Source organism: Phallusia mammillata, chromosome 6 (assembly GCF_965637545.1).
Source record: "Phallusia mammillata chromosome 6, kaPhaMamm4.hap1.1, whole genome shotgun sequence".
Lineage (NCBI taxonomy): Eukaryota > Metazoa > Chordata > Ascidiacea > Phlebobranchia > Ascidiidae > Phallusia > Phallusia mammillata.
This window is the reverse complement of record NC_137257.1, coordinates 11,239,671-11,262,702: the sequence shown is the minus strand read 5'-3', so window position 1 is coordinate 11,262,702 and position 23,032 is coordinate 11,239,671. Positions and strand designations below refer to the sequence as shown.

General features: G+C 38.1%; 6 protein-coding genes and 1 pseudogene across 6 annotated transcripts; 1 reads left to right on the top strand and 6 right to left on the bottom strand.

Moving 5' to 3' along the window:
* Nucleotides 1-337: 337 nt before the first annotated feature.
* On the bottom strand, nucleotides 338-2,694 carry LOC145234041 (enoyl-CoA delta isomerase 1, mitochondrial-like). Its single transcript, XM_080098813.1, has 5 exons — nucleotides 2,186-2,694; nucleotides 1,932-2,115; nucleotides 1,638-1,781; nucleotides 1,121-1,284; nucleotides 338-878 (listed from the first exon to the last, which is right to left on the bottom strand). The coding sequence occupies exons 1-5, from the start codon at nucleotides 2,298-2,300 to the stop codon at nucleotides 631-633; spliced, it is 855 nt and encodes a 284-aa protein (XP_079954939.1). The 5' UTR covers nucleotides 2,301-2,694; the 3' UTR covers nucleotides 338-630.
* Nucleotides 2,695-7,531: 4,837 nt separating this feature from the next.
* On the bottom strand, nucleotides 7,532-9,824 carry LOC145234261 (uncharacterized; annotated as a pseudogene).
* An 84-nt stretch (nucleotides 9,825-9,908) lies between these two features.
* On the top strand, nucleotides 9,909-10,770 carry LOC145234260 (uncharacterized). The gene is made up of 2 exons (XM_080099008.1): nucleotides 9,909-9,913; nucleotides 9,954-10,770. Exons 1-2 carry the CDS (start codon nucleotides 9,909-9,911, stop codon nucleotides 10,720-10,722), a joined length of 774 nt encoding a protein of 257 aa, XP_079955134.1. The 3' UTR covers nucleotides 10,723-10,770.
* A 1,251-nt stretch (nucleotides 10,771-12,021) lies between these two features.
* LOC145232152 (uncharacterized) lies at nucleotides 12,022-13,846 on the bottom strand. The gene has a single exon (XM_080096674.1). The coding sequence runs from the start codon at nucleotides 12,853-12,855 to the stop codon at nucleotides 12,139-12,141; it is 717 nt and encodes a 238-aa protein (XP_079952800.1). The 5' UTR covers nucleotides 12,856-13,846; the 3' UTR covers nucleotides 12,022-12,138.
* On the bottom strand, nucleotides 13,844-16,659 carry LOC145232146 (uncharacterized). Its single transcript, XM_080096665.1, has one exon. It carries the CDS (start codon nucleotides 16,657-16,659, stop codon nucleotides 14,362-14,364), a length of 2,298 nt encoding a protein of 765 aa, XP_079952791.1. The 3' UTR covers nucleotides 13,844-14,361.
* Nucleotides 16,660-18,294: 1,635 nt separating this feature from the next.
* Nucleotides 18,295-21,026, bottom strand: LOC145232153 (uncharacterized). The gene is made up of 2 exons (XM_080096675.1): nucleotides 19,141-21,026; nucleotides 18,295-18,365 (listed from the first exon to the last, which is right to left on the bottom strand). The coding sequence occupies exons 1-2, from the start codon at nucleotides 21,017-21,019 to the stop codon at nucleotides 18,295-18,297; spliced, it is 1,950 nt and encodes a 649-aa protein (XP_079952801.1). The 5' UTR covers nucleotides 21,020-21,026.
* A 501-nt stretch (nucleotides 21,027-21,527) lies between these two features.
* On the bottom strand, nucleotides 21,528-22,645 carry LOC145232151 (uncharacterized). The gene has a single exon (XM_080096673.1). It carries the CDS (start codon nucleotides 22,335-22,337, stop codon nucleotides 21,528-21,530), a length of 810 nt encoding a protein of 269 aa, XP_079952799.1. The 5' UTR covers nucleotides 22,338-22,645.
* Nucleotides 22,646-23,032: the final 387 nt, after the last annotated feature.

Sequence of the window (23,032 nt, the reverse complement as noted above, 5' to 3'; positions counted from 1 at the left end):
GAGAAACATTGCCTTGTTCGTAAACTAATATTTTGTGAAGGTGGTTTCGGATTGTGTGATCTACAACAAATCATATGTCCTAATCCTAACATTGCTTACGCTATCCGGCGGTTGCAAAATGTTCGACAGAGACTTGCGCTGAAGTTACAAATTGCATTCTGCCCTTCCACACAAAATAACCGATGATTCTACATGATTCTACTCGTATACGATGTCTATTTTAGGTCAAAAGTAACTTACGATGTTTCATCTCCAATATCCAAGTAATCCACTTTAATTTTGAACATGCAGTTTACGTTAGCAGTAGGCTGTTTAAAATTGCACGTATTATGCAATATGCTTGCGTTGTTCATTTATTCAATCAACTTGTTTATTCGGTCATAATCATGCATAATAGAATTCACAATCCACGCAAATCATTCTACACTGCTCATTCAGCGCAAAATTTCCAATTGAGGTGGTTTGCATGGTTAGATATGATTTCTTCAGTCGTACCCTGTGGGTCATTAGGTTTTACCGTGCAACGTAAAAAGTGCTATTCAACGTAAAAAGTGCTATTCAACGTAAAAAGTGCGATTCAACGTAAAAAGTGCGAATTACAAATTTGAGTTTGCCTGAGAAAAACATTTTCTACTTTTTTCTGTTCTTGAGGTTTTCCAAGTACTTCCCGAGAACCTTTTGCACATATGGCTTTTGCAACAATCCCACAAACGTTGCAATATCTTCTTCCCTTTCACCAAGTAATTTTTTCACATTTGGTCCACGAAATTGTCCTTTGGATAATGAAAATGCAGGTTGTGGAATTTTTATCATTTTTTGCAGTTGATTCATTGCATTTGGAATAACAAGGTCAAGTGGAACAACCTCATCAACCAGATCTACATGAAAAGTTTGTTTATGAACCACCTAGCACATGTAATTTTAGGTTTTTAAATGCAATATTAAAATGGTCACAAGAGAAGGAAAATGGTTATCTTGTCTTAATTATGTGCTGTTCTTAATTATACATGTAGCATAATGCACCGAGCCAAAATGTTGAATATAGAATCATATTGTTAATAGTTTGCAGAAAAGCTTAAATCAACTTTACCACCTTTGTCAACTTAAACATTTGACTTACTAGCTTGCAATGCCTGATCGGAGCTAAACATCGTTCCATTTGCTAGTGCTAATTCTGCTTGCCGAATGCCTATTGTTGATGACATAAGATATGTGAAAAAAAATGGGGCAGCAATACCAAGTTGAGTTTCATTTAGGCCAATTGTTTTTCCATCAAGCAATACTCTGCAAAAAAGTTCCTGTTTTGTGCAATAAGAAGATAAAATTGTAATAGTTTCAACCTTCCAAATTATCCATTAATACATCTTCTTTTTGCAAAATTAAATGATACGCTTTTGCTGCAAGATATCGATTAGGTACAAAATTTTGCATAAATTTTAATTAATGTCTTTTTTATGTTAATCGCTAATACAAGTCATGGTCACAATGCACCAAGGTACTAGCACATATTTTATTTTGCATTACTGATATATATACATAAAAAAATGTTCCAATATTAGCCTAAATTATATACTTTAGTTGCTCCAAGGATAAGCAAATGTAAAAAGTTATGTTTAAACTACAGGTAAGCATTTTACCTATAATCACACATAAGTGCAAATGCACAGCCACCCGCTGGAGCATGTCCATTAATAGCAGCTACTACTGGTTTAGGAAAGTTGTATGTGTCAATGTACCATTCTTGAACACTTCTCCAAAACTCTCCCAGATATGAATCTGATCTGCAATCACAAAAAGGTATTAACCACTCACATTAAACAACAGCAAAATAACAACCCCATGCATTTAAAGGCTAACCCTAAAATTACAAAAAAATCTAAAAACAAACACTTATGTTGTAAGAATACTTAAATAAAAGCGAAATTTCCTACTTGTTGTACATTTCCAAAATATTAAGTCCAGCAGAAAATACTTTTCCATGAAACTTTGAGGTGATTAACAAGCCAGAAACAGAGGAATCAGCTGAAAGCTCCTTCATAGTTTTGGAGATACTTGTTAAAAATTCTCCACTCAGACTGTTAACTGGTGGTTCAGAAAGGGTGACTGTGGCAATACCTACATGCCATGCAACATTATTAATGACAAATTGATTTGAACTTTAAATATATTTCAAATTCAAATTTACCTGTATCTGATTGAAGATCAACTGAAACATTTCCATGACCAAAACATCTTCTTCCAAACGTATTGAAAGACGTTTTAGAACTTAACCAAGTGCGACACAATGCAGTTTTCAGCATTGTTTGTTCCACCAGTTACAGTTTCACGTTTTAACCAAAGTCTATATAAAACACAAGTTGTCCAACCTATTGTTACGCAATAAAGCCTATGGAGCCATTTTGTGTCCAAAATGATATGGTGGGTAGAGGAAAATAACACATAAATTGTCTGCTATTTACAAACTGGAGAGCCTAAACGCGAATTCGATTCGCCAAATTGAATGAAAATTTCGGGTTCTAACACTTCAATTGCTTTTTTTCATGTAAATTTTGCAGCTTATTTTTCATGTAAACTTTAAATTTTTGCATTCAGCGTGCATTATCACGCTCAAATGTTAGAACCCAAAAGTTTTATTCGATTTTGCCTATCAATTTCGCGTTAAAGCCCACCAGTTTGTAAAAATCAGACAATTTATGTGTTTTTCCACCACCGTCATTCTGGCAGAATTTTAACTAGACCATACCAAAATAGTTTTAAAGTGGCAGGTACGATACCCAAATAGATTGAACATATTTTTTTAAGCACACCAAATTTTACAAAAATGTGTACACTTACACAGAAAAGAAACAAATAAATTGAATAATTAATCATAGTATGACTATGATTAACATTAAAAAAATCAAAACAGTACACAAAAAAAACATCAATCAGTGAAACACAAAACCAAAAAACACATCAACCTTTAACAACCACTTTGACCGTTTACGCCAGGGGTGTCCAACACGTGGCACGCGTGCCAAAAGTGGCACGCAGAGCATTTACAAATGGCACGCGAGCTTTTGCACATTCAGGTAGTAAACATTTGTCACGCAATTAAATTTGTTTCTATTGATTCTTCTTGGCCTTTATTCTAACCTCTGTAAAGATTAAATTGTTCGTTTTTGACAAAATTTAAAGCCTCCTTGCCATAGGCGTAGAGCTTCAAAAAAATGCCAGGGGTGCGACTTTTGATCAATAGCGCCGATACCTTCTGTGTTTTAGCCTGTAGTTTCTGTCACATTATATTGTAAATAGTCACTTGATACATTTCTTTGTGTGGTTGGGGTGTTTGCTGTGCGTCCAATAACGTATGCACATACCGAAAGGATTTGCCGAATCATTTTAACAACGATTTAGTTTTTAAAGAACTTGTTACGCAGGAAATAAAAGTAAAACCAATTCACGTTTCAAATATAGCTGACCGAAACTTAGGTCATCTTGGATCAAGGTTGGGCCGTTGCAGTGCTTGGCAAACGGACAGTTAACACGGCTAAGGAATCGGTAATGCAAACGTACATAACAACATCTAAAAGCGGCTATAAACCCCTTGCATTGTTTAATGTTGGCATGGAATTTATTAACAAAAAATTTATAATAATTTTTATTTCAGAAAGTTATTGCGCCACATAATACTAAAACGTTAGTGAACGTGCCATGTTTATATCGCAATAAAATGCCCGTTTATTGTTTCGTTTCAACCGATGTCTGTTCAATTAATTACGTGACTACAAAAGCATTTGTGTTTAGTTGTTTAGTTGGAAAACATTTTAAACCGACGTAACTTGAACAAAGATAAGTTTTTGACGCACACAAAGTACTCCAGTGCCCCATTTTTTTCTAACCGTTTAGTAGGGTTCTACATATTGGCCAAATATTTGGATTGAGCCCGTGCCGTTAAGACGTTTGAGACATGATTTGGAAAACGTACCAAAGGCTGGCACGCGAGTATATTTTGAAACCGAAATTGGCACGGCGGTGTGTTCGAGTTGGACACCCCTGGTTTACGCAATTTGCGTAAAAGTCAAAATTCAAAGTAGGCCTATTTTGCTATCATTTTGCCAAATTTCTCCCAACTGAGATTGATATCCGGTATAGAGAATTTTATTCTCTACAAGAATCTGTTAATCTTTAATCAAAATCATCTGCGGACGTTGACCAAATCGACCCTTAAACATGGCCCGAATTTGAGCGTTTACGTCATATGCGTAAAAGTCAAAATTCAAAGTATTTTGCTATCATTTTGCCAAATTTCTCCCAACGAAGATTGATATCACTGGATAGAGAATTTTATTCTCTACAAGAATCTGTTAATCTTTAAATAATATCATCTGCGGAAGTTCACCAAATCGACCCTTGAACATGGCCCGAATTTGACCGTTTACGTCATATGCGTAAAAGTCAAAATTCAAAGTATTTTGCTATCATTTTGCCAAATTTCTCCCAACGAAGATTGATATCATTGGATAGAGAATTTTATTCTCTACAAGAATCTGTTAATCTTTAAATAATATCATCTGCGGAAGTTCACCAAATCGACCCTTGAACATGGCCCGAATTTGACCGTTTACGTCATATGCGTAAAAGTCAAAATTCAAAGTATTTTGCTATCATTTTGCCCAATTTCTCCCAACGGAAATTGATATCACTGGATAGAGCATTTCATTCTCTACAAGAATCTGTTAATCTTTAACCAATATCAACTGCGGAGGTTGACCAATTCGACGCTTGAACATGCTGGCCCGAATTTGACCGTTTAAGTTATTTGCGTAAAAGCCAATATTCAAACTATTGTGTTATTATTTTGCCAAATTTCTCCCAACGGAGATTGATATTACTGGATAGAGAATTTTATTCTTTACAAAAATCTGTTAATCTTTAAACAATATCATCTGCAGAGGTTGACCAAATCGACTTTTGAACATGGCCCGAATTTGACCGTTTACGTCATATGCGTAAAAGCCAAAATTCAAAGTATTTTGCTATCATTTTGCCAAATTTCTCCCAACGGAAATTTATATCACTGGATAGGGCATTTCATTCTCTACAAGAATCTGTTAATCTTTAACCAATATCTTCTGCGGAGGTTGACCAAATCGACCTTTGAACATGGCCCGAATTTGACCGTTCAAGTTATTTGCGTAAAAGTCAAAATTCAAACTATTGTGCTATCATTTTGCCAAATTTCTCCCAACGGAAATTGATATCACTAGATAGGGCATTTCATTCTCTACAAGAATCTGTTAATCTTTAACCAATATCTTCTGCGGAGGTTGACCAAATCGACCTTTGAACATGGCCCGAATTTGACCGTTTGCGTCATATGAGTAAAAGTCAAAATTGAAAGTATTTTGCCATCATTTTGCCAAATTTCTCCCAACGGAAATTGATATCACTGGATAGGGCATTTCATTCTCTACAAGAATCTGTTAATCTTTAATCAATATCATCTGCGGAGGTTGACCAAATCGACCTTTGAACATGGCCCGGATTTGACCGTTCAAGTTATTTGCGTAAAAGTCAAAATTCAAAGTATTTTGCTTTCATTTTGCCAAATTTCTCCCAACGGAAATTGATATCGCTGGGTAGGGAATTTCATTCTCTACAAGAATCTGTTAATCTTTAACCAATATCAACTTGAACATTTTTTAATATTTATGAGCTTTTGTTAGCAAGGAAAAAAACATACACATTAGGAAGGGTAAACGAGCGATAAAATAAATAGCACTTAGACTATAGATAAGTAGCGACGAAAAATTAAAGACCTGCCCATTTTGCTTTATACATCTGAAGGTTCTTGTTATTTAAAGCCGCAATGTGTTCAGATTTCTTGACTGATTTCACAGGGTGTTGGGGGAACAACGAAAGTCTAGAACGTGTTTTCGCGTACTTACAGCGGTAAATTACAAACCGTACACACAATAGTGAACAGTTCAATAAATTAGATTCGTTAAATATACCAAATAAAGCGTATACAGCAGGGCTACTCAAATGGCGGCCCGCGGTCCAAATCCGGCCCTTTGGGGCATTGGATTTGGACCCCGACGGTCTTTTGATTGCGGCCACATACGCTATATTGTGTGTTACTTTCTTGATCGTTGCTATGTAGCGACAGTTAACTCGAGTCCGTATAGCGATTCTCGGAGTACTGCTAGGAGCATGAAGTATTTCCAAACTCCAATAGACTATTAACGAAACGGCGATTGTTTCCGCACAATTGTATCTATGACGCAATAACAGAATTTTGAATTACTACCTTAGGGCTTAGGAAGTAATCCTGCAAAACTAGATAAACTGTATTTTGTATGTCGTCGTGCCAAAACTTAATTTATGGTCAGTGCCCAATTCAAGCTTTTGTTTTGCTGACAGAAACATTTGGCTTGAAGAAATGTGTTAATTTTGTACCACTATTTTCCTCATTACCTGTAACTAGGGTTGCCATACGTCCGGATTTTCCCTGACATGTCAGGGAATTTAGTGTTTAAATCTGCGTCAGGGAGAAATGTTAAAATGTACCTAAAAGTCCGGAATTTAAGAAAATATATTTACATATTTTAGATTAATGTACTAACTGAGAAAGTTTCCAGTAGTTAGCTACAACCACTTCTATACCAAATATAGAAATAAAAATCTGCGTCTCAAGAAAACACAGCATTCAATTCTACGTGGGAACGTGGAAAATTTCATTTGCTTTAACTGTGTACCTATAAATATGCAAGGAACCAACTAACAACAAAAAGTCGAATGTCGTGAGACATAAAAACGTTTTTACAGTGGGATTTTATTTCAAATTTAAGAGGGTCTTTGTGGCTCCCTTTCTTTGTTTTTTTTCTGTGTGAAATTGGTCCGAATGGTTTTTAGAGTGGTTAAGGTTGGCGACCCCTTATATATGTGCTTATTGTTTCAAGGATAGTAAGATTAGTGAGCTTAGCCTAATAAACTTAACTAAACAGAAGTGTACGCAGAAACTTAAGTGACAAGGATCAGAGTATCGTATCTAACGTTTTCTAGTGTCGCCATCCGTGTTATTTCCGAATATTCCAAATTTATTCCGGAATAGAAGTGTTTAGATCGCAAAAATGGTTAACGCAGCGGTTCTCAAACTGGGGTCCGCGGTCCTTTAGGGCATTTTGCGGGAACCGCGAAAAGATGTAAGTAATTCTTTATTCTTATTTGGCGTCAGTTTGTGCCACTGAATAAGTTTAAATCAAAGTAAAATTGAGAATCGACTGTCTCCATTGCTAAACAATGGCCTTTATTGTATGAAAACTAACAAAAATGCAATTGTTTGCGCACAATCGTAATGTTTTTTTGGCTTGTCTGTGATGTCAGATTTGGATCCTTGTTATGCGCAATTTTGCATAACTAGCTAAAATCCTGCAATGAACTTTCGTTTTTCTATTTACACATTCAGAAAAGTTTGAGAAAAACTGGGTTAACGCAACCTAAATTAGTTTTGTCAGGGATTGTGTATCATAAAATATGGCAACCCTACCTATAACCAAAGTTGGCTAAGACATGTTGCATTATTTACAGATGTGTCTGGAGCTTTGGTATTTTTACCTTTTCTATCTGGACCTTTCACAAAACTAATTGAGTAGCCCTGGTATACAGGATCAACTTTAAGGGGAATTAAAAATTTCGCGAAAATCCATGCAAAGACCTCTTCCCAATAACTCTGCACATGATTACACTTACTAAACATATAGCTCATCGTTTCAGTTTCACTTTCACAGAAAACACATTGGTCTGTATCTGTAACCCCAACTGAATACAAAACATCGTTGGTCACAACGGCACATAAATTCAGTTTTCTCTGAAGGGAGCGCAATTTGGTTTCCATAGTCGAGTTGTAGTTGATTTGGTACAGTTTTTTTCCCACTGGGTTGTATGTGACGCAATACCCAACTCCCGTTCCCAGCTGCGTTTTTGTTTTTCAGGTAGAATCGTCGTGTAGTTTATAATTTTGCTATAAACCTTTAGGAGAGTCAAATGTTTGAAAGAATTCGTTGCACAAATTTACCAAACTTGTTTTTTTCGCCGGAGTTGTCATGTTCGATCCCAATACGGTGGCAGAGCCGCTATCATTTTAATAAAGTTTTTAAAGTCGTGATTGTTCGGGGTGAAATTAAATTGTATCGCCAGTTTATCATATATGACAGATATTCTCCGGCATTATCTAATAAGTTTGAGTGATCCAGAATTCCGGCGTTAATGAGCGATTTTACATAAAACGTTCCAGATTTGAGAGCAACGGTTTTGCTGATCAACAGCGAGTGTGTAGGGTTTGGTAGGGTTTCCATTATTTGCATTAGCTCTCTGCAATCAGTAATGGTTTTTCTAACTGTTCGAAGGGGAATAATCCCCTTTTGATGTTGTAGGTAGATTGCCTCGAAACCAACATTCTAACTTTATTTTAGATATGACACTTGTTTCCAAGTGTTTCCAAGGGGCGCTATAGTTTTTGTCGAAATATTTTGATCCCTATTTGAGATTTAAGACCAATATGTAAGTATCTAACATATTTGCCCCTCCCTGTCATAGGTTTGTGATAAGCGTATTTCGTTTAACTCGTTCCCATTTTGATCCCCACACAAACTGAAACAGTTTAGTTTTTAGTTTGCGTAAAATCGCGCTCGGTAGGTTGGTGGGGAGCACACTAACTTTATAAATCAATATGGGGATTATTATTAGAGATGTACCGAATATTCGGTTTGCCGAATTTATTCGGCCGAATCGGCCACTTTTGCAAAGATTCGGTTTCGGCCGAATCGCAACAAATTATTCGAATCTTTTACGAACACATATTTAAAGCGTTAAACGTGTCTTTTCTGCTTAGTACCAACGAAAATCGCGTCAATCATTATATTTTTTAACACATTATCGTTTTTCCCACTGCAGACAACTAATCAGTCATTCATTGTCGGGTTTGCAATCATGCTTGAGGCAATGTTAAACCCCACAGAAATAAAATAGGGACAAAACACAACCATTCTGCACTAATTGCCTGGTAGATAAACTTATATTTTCATGTCAAACGCGTAGCGTACGCCTTCGCGTGACGTCATAAATGATTCGGTTAATTCGGCCGAATTTATTCGACAAATCCACCGAATATTCGGTTTCAGCCAAATCGAAATTTCGCCGATTCGGTACATCACTAATTATTATAGTTTTTAAAATACAGTTGCGGCCCAAGAGGGTCCAACAACGTGAGGACCAAATATTTAAAATTGTGATGATGTTGTCGATTACTTTCCCAAAGTTTAAGGAAAACAGCTGTTTGAGGTCATTAATGGGAATTTCAATGCCAAGATATCGAAAGGACTCTTGAGGCCATGAGAGTCCTTTGTCTGCGTAGGGTTTTTGATTGGAAAAGCGCTTTGATCCTAAATAGAACGCTAGCGATTTTTCCATGTTAATCGTGCAGCCGGACATCCCTGAAAACATAATACGCGAAATATTTTGTCGAGTTCGGATGGTTCTCCTCTTAAAAAAAATTAGTGTATCATCAGCAAGAAGTGAAACTTTAAATTCGCTATTGTTTAGTCGTATTCCTCTATAGGAATCATTGCGCAGGGCCGCAGCCAAAAATTCTATGCACAACAAAAAAGTGTTGGAGACAGCGGATCGCCCTGTCTTACACCTCTTTTGATCCTAATCTCCCGCGATATGAAGTTGTTGTTAACAATTCTGTTGTTAGAATGTATAGAAAGGTGGAAATATGAAGATGTGTACAGAAAAAAATATTTGTAACTCATATGAAATTTAGATGGAACATCTACCATTTTCGAGATAACATAAACCAAACAAATTATAACTGTATTTATATCCTTTTTGTGCTTAGTGGGGAAAAAGGTTGAGCTCACTAGATGGCGTCATTTTAGGGGTGTTGATAAATTTGAGCCATGTTCAAGGGTCGAGTTAAAATTTAATTTTCAGGCTAATAACGCAGAGTTCATTCAATTTATAAAACTTGTTTCAAGTCTGCCTGAGCAATGGGACTCAGAAAACTATATCGACCCACAAATAACTCAGTCAGAACATATATTAAATCTTATTAAAGACACAAACAGCGTCAAAACAATTTACACCAAGCTACAAGACAGCGTGGCTCGCGTGCTAGTTAAGTCCCAAGAATTTTGGAAAAACAAGCTTTACATAAATTTTGAGATACCGTGGCGAGAAGTATATATTAACAACTTTAATTCCACTATTGAAAATAGGTTGAGAAGTTTTCAAATTAAATTAAATCTGAATGCCATCGTGTGCAACCAAATATTGCACTCCTTTGGGAAAATTGACTCCGACTTGTGCACATTCTGTAAAAATGCTACAGAAAACGTTTACCATGTTTTTTATTCTTGTCATGTAACTAGACTGTATTGGGAAAACGTTTGTGCATGGATTAGTGCTAGAACCCGAGTCCCACTGACGTTACCTCCCGTGAACTTACTTTTTGGTGTCCACAATGGTGGATCCGGCGATAAATTGGTGAACTGTATGTTATTATGTGCCAGATATGTAATTTATCAATGCAAATTTAGTGAAAATAAACCGACGGTATCTAGATTTGTACACTTCCTTAATTTAGTGCGTGTATCAGAATGTCATGTATCAAAAAAACGTGGAAACTTTCTTGCTTACCGCAAAAAGTGGTGTCGCCTGTTATGTACTGAAGTGTGATGTAATTTGTTACCGTTTTTCGCTCTTTTTTATTATTTATCAATAAAAAAAAAAATGTTCAAGGGTCGATCCTTTAAGGTAAAGTGGGCGGCCCTTTAGCCCATCTAGTCGCTTTTTGATTGGTGCTATTTTTATTCTTGCCGTCTTTCTATTTTTGTGTCTTATACGTATATAATTAAATAAAAAAAAATGTTCAAGGATCGATTTGGTCTACCTCCGCAGATGATATTGTTTAAAGATTAATTAACAGATTCTTGTAGAGAATGAAATTCCCTATCCAGTGATATCAATTTCCGTTGTGAAAAATTTGGCAAAATGATAGCACAATACTTTCAATTTTGGCTTTTACGCAAATGACGTAAACGGTCAAATTCGGGCCATGTTCAAGCGTCGAATTGGTCAACCTCCGCAGTTGATATTGGTTAAAGATTAACAGATTCTTGTAGAGAATGAAATGCCCTATCCAGTGATATTAATTTCCGTTGGGAGAAATTTAGCAAAATGATAGCAAAATACTTTGAATTTTGGCTTTTACGCATATGACGTAAACGGTCAAATTCGGGCGATGTTCAAGGGTCGATTTGGTCAACCTCCGCAGATGATATTGTTGAGGATTAACAGATTCTTGTAGAGAATACAATTCTCTATCCAGTGATATCAATCTCCGTTGGGAGAAATTTGGCAAATGATAGCAAAATACTTTGAGTGGTTGTTAAAGGTTGATGTGTTTTTTGGTTTTGTGTTTCACTGATTGATGTTTTTTTGTGTACTGTTTTGATTTTTTTTAATGTTAATTATATTTATACTATGATTAATTGTTCAATTTATTTGTTTCTTTTCTGTGTAAGTGTACACATTTTTGTAAAATTTGGTGTGCTTAAAAAAATATGTTTAATCTATTTGGGTATCGTACCTGCCACTTTAAAACTATTTTGGTATGGTCTAGCTCAGTGGTTCTCAACCTTTTTTCTTTCGTGGCCCACTTTCATTGCACAAAAATTCTGTGGCCCAGTAAATTTATATGAAAGAAAGAAACAACTATAAAGTAGGTTCAGAACAAAAAAAACTGCAGGACATATTTCAAACAGATAATAAGTTTAAAATAATTTAATGCAAAAAATCATAAAACAGCGCTTTCCCTTCTTTAATCAAGCACTTTCAGTTATGGCCGAATAATTGTACAATTGATGTGCTGCTATTATCTGGCTTTATTGTAATCACAAAGTAGTGTATTACATCATAAACATACGGGGTTGCAGAAACTCAAAGTAACTTTATACTGAAATAGAATAATTCAAAATTAATTTACATTCCTTCTTAATTCCTCCCCAAGCCATTATTCTTGTAAAATTGAGTGTAGTGACACAAATGAAAATTCTTAAAACAAGCTTTCTATTTGATTGGTCTGTGGCCCAATCAAAATGCTTCCATGGCCCACCAGTGGGCCATGGCCCACCGGTTGAGAACCGCTGGTCTAGCTAAAATTCTGCCAGAATGACGGTGGTGTTTTTCCCTTGTAACACCAGCCTCCTTAGAGCCTGTTGGGCGGCAGGTATGGTGTCTCAAGGGAATGGATAGATTGATAACACAAGATTCTTCTCCGATAGGACGCGACCACAATGGCCTTGCAGGTGCGGCGTGCGTTAGTGTGATCCACTCAAGTTGCTCACGATTAACCCGTTGATAGAGTCTCACTGCTTTACTTATTTCGTCTGGGTTGTTGCCGAAACTAGTTTGTTCAAGATCTGTGCTTGCAATTAAACCTTGGAAGATTTCACACCTTATCTCCTGCAAACGTCGTCGTATGCCTTCAGCCAGATATTGATCTCGATAACTAGTGAATTCGACTAAAGAGATTTCTTCCTCCAAAGAACAAGGCTTGAACTTCAAATCAAACTCTCTATGGTTAGAATTCCAAACAAAGGTTGGAACTGCGTTCTGAACCACAGTTAAACGATTTATCTCACGCTTAGCTTCAGTAGAAAGTTGCAATGTGTTATTGCGTACACGATTTATTTGTTCCTCTTCTTCTTCACGGTTCCTGGAATGTCTGTTCTGTCTGGAACAATTAGAAAGTCTTGCAAATCTGATGCTTCTACGTCGGAATGAGCCTCTTAAACTCGATCGATTCATCACTACCTCAAATATTAGGCACACACAGAGTTGATTAACACTCTGTATTCTTGATTATTTGCTTTAAGCGATATCGTTGATTAGCTCTTGGCCAGCTAATCACAGCAGTGAGATAAAACCAAATTTAGCATCCACAAATAGAACAGCGAAAACATCAAAGTCCACGCTTATATAACAATGCGAAACATGGGCCGGTGTACGGATACTTTTTCTCAATTTATTTATATTATTTATTTTAAGGTAGCCATGTAATTTATAGTGCCATAGCGCCTTTTAGTGAACATCATATGCTTTTTCATAGGGTGGAAACGACGCGTTCTAACACGAAACACTCTGCGGAAACATTGCAAATATCGACGGAAACATGTGTCACAATGGAACAAACACTATGTTTACTGTTAGATCTTTCTGGAACCCGAAAAATGGCTAGAAATAGCTTATGACTACCATAGAAACGGAAATATAAACATTAGTCTTTCCAGAATTGAGGGTAAACGTACTGCGAAACACTATTGCGAAATAGCATGCAATAGTTTTCATAAACATTGCGCAATAATGTTGCAACAACCGTTACAAAAGCTCCCCCCTAAAATGCTTGCACAATGTGTTTGAATGAAAAACACATTTTATCCATATTAATGTTCGTTAGCGACAAGCGACAAGAGATATTGGTCAATAGATGGGGGTAGGCGCTGTCACGTGGGGAGTTATACGTTGGGAAAAATATGCACAATTCAAGATGGAAAATGAACACAACAATTATATATCTTGTCAATAAGGGAATGACTCTTCAGCTCTTAGATTAAATATCATTAGGAAAAACGATTAACATTGTGAAAACAAGGGCGAAAGTAAAGAATATATATGTGAGTTTAGACTGGCGACAAAAAGTTGACAAAATTGCACACAAGAATGTTTTATCGATTATAATGCGGCTTAATAGCTTTGATATATATTTATTTGTTTATTATTTTTTTTTTTTTTTTTTTTTTTTTTAGATTTATGAGTATATGCGTTTCTTGTATAAATATTTACTTTTTCATTCATGTAAAAAGGAACGGCGGAATAATGCGATGCAAATATCATATGACAAAGTAATGTGTGCTATTGTATTCTCCACAAGTTTCGAATTTTGAATTTTTAACCTTATTTGCAAAACATTGATTATATATTTTTGTAGTGGAGACACAATAAGGGGTTTCTGCACTTGAATGAGAAAGGAGGAAACAAAGAAATATTTATATATACACAAAGAAATTGTCATGCAGAAACAAGGTTAGTAATATCTTCACGGATTAGATATATATATTGGTTTCCCTAAGCAAAATTTGTTTGACTATTTTAGCATAATGACAAACGTGAAACATTAAAGTTACTGTGTTGTGTTATAATATGCCAAACGGCTAGAGTTAAATTTCGTTCAGGCTTATCTGAATGTGTGAAATGTTTAATATAGTATAGTGTAACATATGCTGTTCGCTCAGCAACTAGTCTGGGAACAGTATTTCAGGCTTCTGGTTCTGTGTTAATCGCTTCCTGAGACTGTGCATTTGTGTCGTCATCATTGTTTTGTTGTTGATGACGTAAATTCCAGCGGCGTTGTAATTCTGCCACTGCCTGGTTGATCTTTGGTCTTGCTATTGGATGAATACGTTGAAAAAGATGCTTTAATGTCAACAGGGACAAGGCTATTCCCCAGAACAAAGCTTGGATAACGAGGAAGGAGAGGAATGCATTTGCAGCAGGACTGGTCACAGAAGATAAAAGGGTGATGAAAGCTGACTTGAGAAGATTTTGCGGTAGAACCTTGTCATCAATTCCCCCTTCTGTGGAAAGGTTAGTTTGTGAGTCGAAGAAAACATTCATTCGTTCGTTGTTTAGTTGAGTGCTTGAGAGGACGGCTAGAACGTCCGATAATGCGCGATTTTCGCTAGGTATATATTTGAGAAGCTGGGCCGCTTCAACGAAATCATAAGATTGAAAAGATTCATTTATCATCTTGATAATAGGAGAAAGTAGTTGGATATTGGTTTCGACTCTTGCAAGAGTATAATTGACGAATAAGTAATAAGTATTATGAACTTTGAAAGTGAACATTCGGTTGGGCCGAAATGTTTCCTTGTAAACTAGGTCTGGGAAAACATTACTCTGGTCATAAAGTTGGTAGGTCTTTTCGTCGTTGTTCACGTGGCCATCATGAACTTTTACGAAAAGAGGCCTTGTAGCATAGTAATTGCTATTCTTTATTCGCAGACTTCGCAACAAACGCATTTTTGATGTAGTACAAGCGGTCTCTAAGAGTATGTCGCCGTGCGTTATCGCTGCTGTGGGCTTCCCTTTCAAGTAGGATAATATCTGGCTTGGGGAAATGTGTACACTGGCCCCAGCCAGTAATGCCGTTATTTGTGTAGACTGGCATTGAAAGTATAAGATATCTGACAGCTGTCTTCTAAATTCGTCGTTTACAGTATCTATTATGTTATTTAGGAAACCCAATACGGGTGAGACGTCGAAAGAGACGTTAGAATTCTTCTTTAGAGGTTGGATCTTCGATTTTAAACAATGGTGTGCCTGTATGACGTAACCATGTAAGGCACAGATAGAATCACGAGGCAAACATTTTGTACGTTTACATTTGTCCCAGTGATGGATGGAGAACGCAAGTGCAGGTATTTGAAGCCTGATTGGCACATGTTGCTTGGAATAATGAATTTTCATAGACGTATTCATAATATATTTAATCTGAGGACAATCCAAGTTTGCCGGTGGCGACCAAACATAGCGTTTGAAACCGACAGTGCATTGTCCAGAATGTATATCGCATCCAGACATCGGCTGAAAGGGAGTTGTTATACGATTTTGGATAGGATCGTATAGGAGATCAAATCTTGTTAGAACTGCATTTAGAATAGTTGCTTTGGTGGTCACAGGCCACTTGTATTCTGGTATATACTTGTTTGACGTCTTGAAAACTTGTTGACCGTGTTTTCGCAGAGCACCGGCACCCGGGGCTTGGAGGGTTTTATTCCATTGCACACAGTCATGAGCTGACGGCGGAGAGATGTAACGGACAGATTGATCATGGGTCCTGGACCCGAAAAAGTAGTAAGTGCAGACTCCGTCAGTTTGAAGTAATTCACACGTAATAGCAGGAATGTGACGTAGATGATTATCGGGTTTAAAGACCTTGACAGCACATGTCTCAACGAAATGTGCATCATGGTGGACACAGGGTTGCGGTCGTTGAATATCATACTTGTTGATGGTTTGATGGTGGGAACATACATTCATATCGTAGACTAGGGATGGGTTTACGCATTGCACAACTGAAAACAATATGTATATACATATGTACAATTTGTTGAACCGTAGAAGACTAATCAGATTCAACAAGGTAGTCGTCATATCTGCTTGGGCGCTGTGTATGCCGTCTTGGGCGAGCTGGGGCTGCTTGGGCTTCATTGGGTAAGACTTCAACGCTTGTGTCTGTCTGACTTTCCTCTGATTGCTCAGGTAGCTGGTCTGCGGTTTGGAAGTCTCGTTCTGGATGAGTGATTTCGCTTTGTGGTTCTGCCCAGTCGAGTTCTGGATGACTGATTTCATCGTTAGATTCTGCCAAATCGGGTTCTGGATAACTGATTTCGTCGTGAGATTGTGCCAAATCGAGATTCGGTTGGCTGATTTCCGTTGTTGGAGTTTGATTGTCATAGACTGGAGAGATGTTGTCATCTGTAAGCGGTTGCGGGAGATCAAAGGGGCAGGATGGCGTTTCTTGTTCCGGACTGGAGTGGGAGATCGTCTCATTTTCGGTGAGTGGTTGGTCTGTCTGTTCTTCTGTCTCTAAAGAAGTTGGGTTATTGTTATCTAACTGCTGTTGCTCATTAGTCGCTTTAGTGCAGCTTGTTAGTGGCTGAGCTAGAGAATCTGGCGATTCTAAAAAATCTGGAACAAAATCAAGTAAACGCTCTGCAGGTTTCAAACGATTTAAAGAAACAACGTAAGGTTTGCCGTGACGCATTATTGTATAGTATTTAGCTCTGCGTTGCAAGACCTGAAAGGGGCCGGTATAGGCACCGTCTAAAGGAGCTTTTCTAGCATCTGTTCGCATAAACACATGGCTGCAACTGTATAGTCGCGGGTCCATGAAGGTCTCTTGGTTGTGAGGGAGCCGTGTTGGTGTATACTTGAATTGGTTGAAATATCTTCTTTGTGCTTGCAGAAATTCACCCGAAGGAGAGGCACTAGATGGATCAGGAGGATTTATACAAGTTCCAGGCAACCTCATTTGTTGTCCCCACATGATTTCGGAGCTGGATGCCCCCAAGTCGTCATTGTGTGTTGCGTTTAATGCCAGGACGGCTAAAGGTAGGGCGTAGTACCAATCACCTTTTTCTGTTAGGCTGCGTAAGGCACGTTTTATGTTTCTATTCTTTCTCTCGACTGCGCCATTCGCGTTGGCGCAGTAAGCTGACGTAGTGAAATGTTGAATATTCAAGAATTTCATGGCCTGTTGCCATTCCTCATTAGTGAACGAGGAGCCTCTGTCTGATGATAGATAGGAAGGTGTCCCATAAACACTCACGTAATTGTATAGAAACGCATTTATTATGGTAGAAGTTTTAGCATCTTTTAATGGTACCGCCACAATATGTCTTGTGAACCGGTCAACCATGACCAATATGTGACAATGGCCGTTAGAATCATTCAACTTTCCAATTAGATCAATGTTAATGTGCTGGCCTTTCTGACTTACGGGAGGATAATGTACAAAGGGCGTCTTCACATGACGAATTACTTTAGTACGCTGGCAAACCTGGCATGAACGTGACCACGTGACTACATCGCGTTTTAATCCCGGCCAGACAAAACGTTTAGCCACTAATTTGACTGTTGGTTTTACTCCAGGATGGCTCAAGTTGTGGATCAAGTCATAGGCGAGCTTCCTGTAACCTGGCGGAAGAAGAGGGCGAGGAGACCCTGGAATGCTCTCATCACAAATAAGCTTGAGGTTGCTGTTTGGTAAGTTGTGTAATTTTAAGTTTAAAGAATGTTCAGTAGAATTGCAAAAGGCTTGCAAGTCACTGTCATTGGCCTGAGCCTTAGCTATCGTCTCATAGTCTAGCTTGTTTGCATGGTGGTAAATAGCATTAATACTCGACCTTGATAAGCAATCAGCTACTGTATTTTTAGCGCCTGGCAAATATTCAATGTCAGAAGTGAACTCTGAAATAAAAGCAAGAGCACGAGCTTGTCGTCTGTTAGCGATATCCCTTCCTGTTATTATAGCAGAACATAAGGGGCGATGGTCGGTGTAAATCTTGAAATTGCATCCTTCTAAGTAGTGCCTAAAATGTTTGAGTGCATTTACTATTGCCAAAAGCTCCCGGTCGAATGTACTGTACTTTTTTTCAGTTTTTGAGAACGTTTTGGAAAAGAAAGCTAAAGGCTGCACCTTTCCTTCAAAAGATTGATGCAACACTGCACCCATGGCCACATCCGAAGCATCTGTGGTAAGTGAGAGTTGTGCTTTTGCGTTAGGAAAAGCTAATTCAGTTTGTTGGATAAGAAGTTCTTTTGCTCGTTCAAATGCTTTTTGTGCCTCTGGTGGCCAATTGACTCTGCTATTGTTCCGTCTGTTGCCTTTTAATAGGTCATATATGGGAGCTAACACGCCTGATATGTTAGGTAAATGTGCCGCATAAAAGTTTATCATTCCACAAAACCGACGGACTTGTTTAACTGTAGTTGGTCTTTGAAAATCCGTTATAGCTTGTACCTTTGATGGGACAGGTCTGATCCCAGTTGGCGCTATGAGGTGGCCCAGGAATGTTAACTGCGCACGGCCAAATTGGCATTTTGCAGGGTTTATGTACAAGCCAAAATCACTGAGGCGCTGGAAAACCTGTTTAAGATGCTCTAAATGTTCTTCCTCATTCTTTGAGTAGATTAATAAATCGTCAACATATCCAGTTACATTAGTTAAACCTTCCAGAGCCATATCGAGTAATTGGGACATGAAACTCGCGCTATTCACTAAACCCATCGGTAACCTCTGGTACACGAAACAACCAACAGGGGTCCGAATTGCTGTTCTGGGTTGATGTTCCTCCGCGATTTTAATCTGATAAAAAGCTTCCTTCAAATCGATTTTACTGAATATTTTGCATCCATGTAGAGCAATAAATGATTGACTTAGGCGAGGCATTGGATATTTTGTCTTTTCCGTGCAGCTGTTCAAGACACGGGCATCTGAGACAATTCGCAAATCATCTGTGCCTTTTTTAGCCACTAAATGGACGGGCATCCCGAATTGAGACTGCGCTCGGCGGATAATTCCTCGTCTACACATATCTTCAAGTTGCTTCTTCATGCGCTCAAAATATTCCGGGCGGACTCGCCTAGCCTTTTGTACTGCTGGCATCCGGTGAAGCGGAATTCTGGCCACTATCGGATGCTTGGGCTCACGGTTATAATTTGGGACAGCAGTTATCTCGGGAAATTTCGCTAACAGGTCAGTATATTTTTTGTTGTGCAGGACTGGGGCTTGAAGCAGCAATTGGTTGTCTTTTGGGCTTATGCTAACCTGCTTTCCAGTAGTGTTGCATTTCAAAAACCCGCCTTGTGGATTCAAACTTAGATTTTGTGCCTGTAAAAAGTCAAAACCTAAAATAGGATAGGAGATTTCAACTTGATCAAATTCTACTTCAACAGGACCAAAACCAATATCGACCGTCTGTAATGACTTTCCAAAACACTGTATAGGCTGACCAGATACTGTAGTATATTTGCTCATCTCCTTTTGTGGTTTCAGACCTGCTTTGGCTGGGATAAAGCTTCCTGCGCTGCCGCTGTCAATCAAAAACTCCGTATTAGAAAGCACATCTTTGACACGAGGTAAGTTCTTGTCTATTGTTTGAATAGCATTCAGAGTTTGTCTTGGTATTGCAATCTGTAACCCTTCATGATATTTTGGGCATGGAGGACCATAACATTTGAAAGCTTTGTCCTTGTAGCGTTCATGTATGTAGCAAAGGTTTGGCGGATTAGGATTTTGACGTCCAGGGCGGTATTCCTGGTTCGCTTGAGTGAATTGAGGGTTTCTTTCATGCTGTGGACGAGTGTCTGTTGGAATGTATTCTGGCCTTTGCTGCTGTTTAGGGGGTCCCCAGAAACGCGGTTGATTGAATTGTTGGTTTCGCTGGAATTGCTGCTGGTTGTAATAGTTTTGACGGCTATAATTTCCTTGAAAACGCGGTGGAAATTGATTGTTTTGTTGAAAATTTGGTCGTCTATTGTCATTTTGAAATCGCTGGTTTGAGTAGCGTTGCTGACGGAAAGGTTGCTGTCCCCTGGACATATGTGTTAAGACTTCATCTAATTTTGCTGAAAGTTGTGTTACTTCAGAGTTTTTTCCATCTTGTGTTGGCTTATTATCGCTGAAATCGCCGGCAACATAACGGTCATAGTATTTTGCCATGTCCATAAGAGTGTCAAATTTCGTAGCTCTTATTAGCGGTCTGACATGAGTGGGAAGTAGATTTAAGAATGTGTTTTCCACTAGTTCTTTTATGGTTGGGTCATCTGACACTTTTCTGGGACAAACAGATAATAATTTTTGTAGCAACTCAAAGGCTGATTCATTGTTGGGGTCGAAAGTTATATCATTCATTAACTGGATCCAAGAAGATTTTCCACCACTTTGCAGCTGTGAAATCATTAAGTCTTTAATTGAATCATAAGGTTTCTCAGAGTCTGAGGCTTGAACAATAGCAGAACGAAACTTGTCTGTCTGTTTGTCATTGAAACTGGTTATCAACAGCGAAAAGCGTGCGTTATCATCTATGACCTTGTTTGTGTCAAAGAAGTTATCTAAAACCTTGAAGTAAGTTTTAATATCTTTTTTATGAGACCATAATGGTGGGATTTTCAACACAGACATACGCATTGTGTCTAATTCTTGGTGTAGAATGTTAGTAGACATATTAGTAACTGGAACAACAAATTTTGCAGAACCGCATAATGCTGGTCCGCTTAAATTCTGAGATGCGCGGTCAGACTGTGTTGGTGCTATGTCGTCACTAGTTAAGTCATTTCCTGACAGCTGTTGTTGTTGACTTGCTTCAAAAATACTGGCAGATTCATCAGACGTACTGGCGTTTGCCATGTTAGATTTGCTTCGAGTATTATACACGTGGGCTAACTTTTTATGTTCAGGCGTTGATTTGCCCTTTGATTTGGCCTTTGAACCCTTACCTAGCGTGACTGAGCGAACTATTTTTGACAGTGTGAATGTTGTGTTTTTAACTTAGTGTGGGAAAACGTTTTAGTCCCTATAGAGACGGCTGAAACCAGACCAAACCAATATATATAATAGCAACAAATGTTAGTAATGCAGAACAGAAAAACGTTTCCGGCTTAGACAAAGCCGCTCTTGTGAAACGTGAAATTAAATGTAATCAGAAAACACACAGGCTGTATTGCATGCACTATGTGATTGTTTACTTGACACAAGTTCCTTTACTTTAAGATTTATAATTGAATTGGAATGAATATATATGCACAAAAAATTATTGCTTGAACAAAGCTTCAATCAAAATCAATTTTATCACACAACGTTTAATATGTCTGAAAATCGTTAGGATTCAAGTGCAGAAAATGATGCGCACACTTACTTAAGCAAGGGTTATGAAATCCGATGACGCGAATGCGTAGATGTGAATGGATTGTACCAGGTATTCCAGATGCTCTGGAACTTCGTCTTCCGTTTCCCACGATGACTCAGCAGCGTGGTAGATGACCAAAACGTCGGCTTGCTCGGGAAACGAGCTTGGCAAGTTCGAACCTCTGGGATAGGGGCACCAGTTTGTAACACCAGCCTCCTTAGAGCCTGTTGGGCGGCAGGTATGGTGTCTCAAGGGAATGGATAGATTGATAACACAAGATTCTTCTCCGATAGGACGCGACCACAATGGCCTTGCAGGTGCGGCGTGCGTTAGTGTGATCCACTCAAGTTGCTCACGATTAACCCGTTGATAGAGTCTCACTGCTTTACTTATTTCGTCTGGGTTGTTGCCGAAACTAGTTTGTTCAAGATCTGTGCTTGCAATTAAACCTTGGAAGATTTCACACCTTATCTCCTGCAAACGTCGTCGTATGCCTTCAGCCAGATATTGATCTCGATAACTAGTGAATTCGACTAAAGAGATTTCTTCCTCCAAAGAACAAGGCTTGAACTTCAAATCAAACTCTCTATGGTTAGAATTCCAAACAAAGGTTGGAACTGCGTTCTGAACCACAGTTAAACGATTTATCTCACGCTTAGCTTCAGTAGAAAGTTGCAATGTGTTATTGCGTACACGATTTATTTGTTCCTCTTCTTCTTCACGGTTCCTGGAATGTCTGTTCTGTCTGGAACAATTAGAAAGTCTTGCAAATCTGATGCTTCTACGTCGGAATGAGCCTCTTAAACTCGATCGATTCATCACTACCTCAAATATTAGGCACACACAGAGTTGATTAACACTCTGTATTCTTGATTATTTGCTTTAAGCGATATCGTTGATTAGCTCTTGGCCAGCTAATCACAGCAGTGAGATAAAACCAAATTTAGCATCCACAAATAGAACAGCGAAAACATCAAAGTCCACGCTTATATAACAATGCGAAACATGGGCCGGTGTACGGATACTTTTTCTCAATTTATTTATATTATTTATTTTAAGGTAGCCATGTAATTTATAGTGCCATAGCGCCTTTTAGTGAACATCATATGCTTTTTCATAGGGTGGAAACGACGCGTTCTAACACGAAACACTCTGCGGAAACATTGCAAATATCGACGGAAACATGTGTCACAATGGAACAAACACTATGTTTACTGTTAGATCTTTCTGGAACCCGAAAAATGGCTAGAAATAGCTTATGACTACCATAGAAACGGAAATATAAACATTAGTCTTTCCAGAATTGAGGGTAAACGTACTGCGAAACACTATTGCGAAATAGCATGCAATAGTTTTCATAAACATTGCGCAATAATGTTGCAACAACCGTTACACCCTATACCGGCTGCATTAATTTGGACACAAAATGGCGTCTATGAGGCTCTATCGCGTAACAATGGCTTGGACTACTTGTGTTTTATATATACTTTGGTTTTAACAGAGCCACTATATTG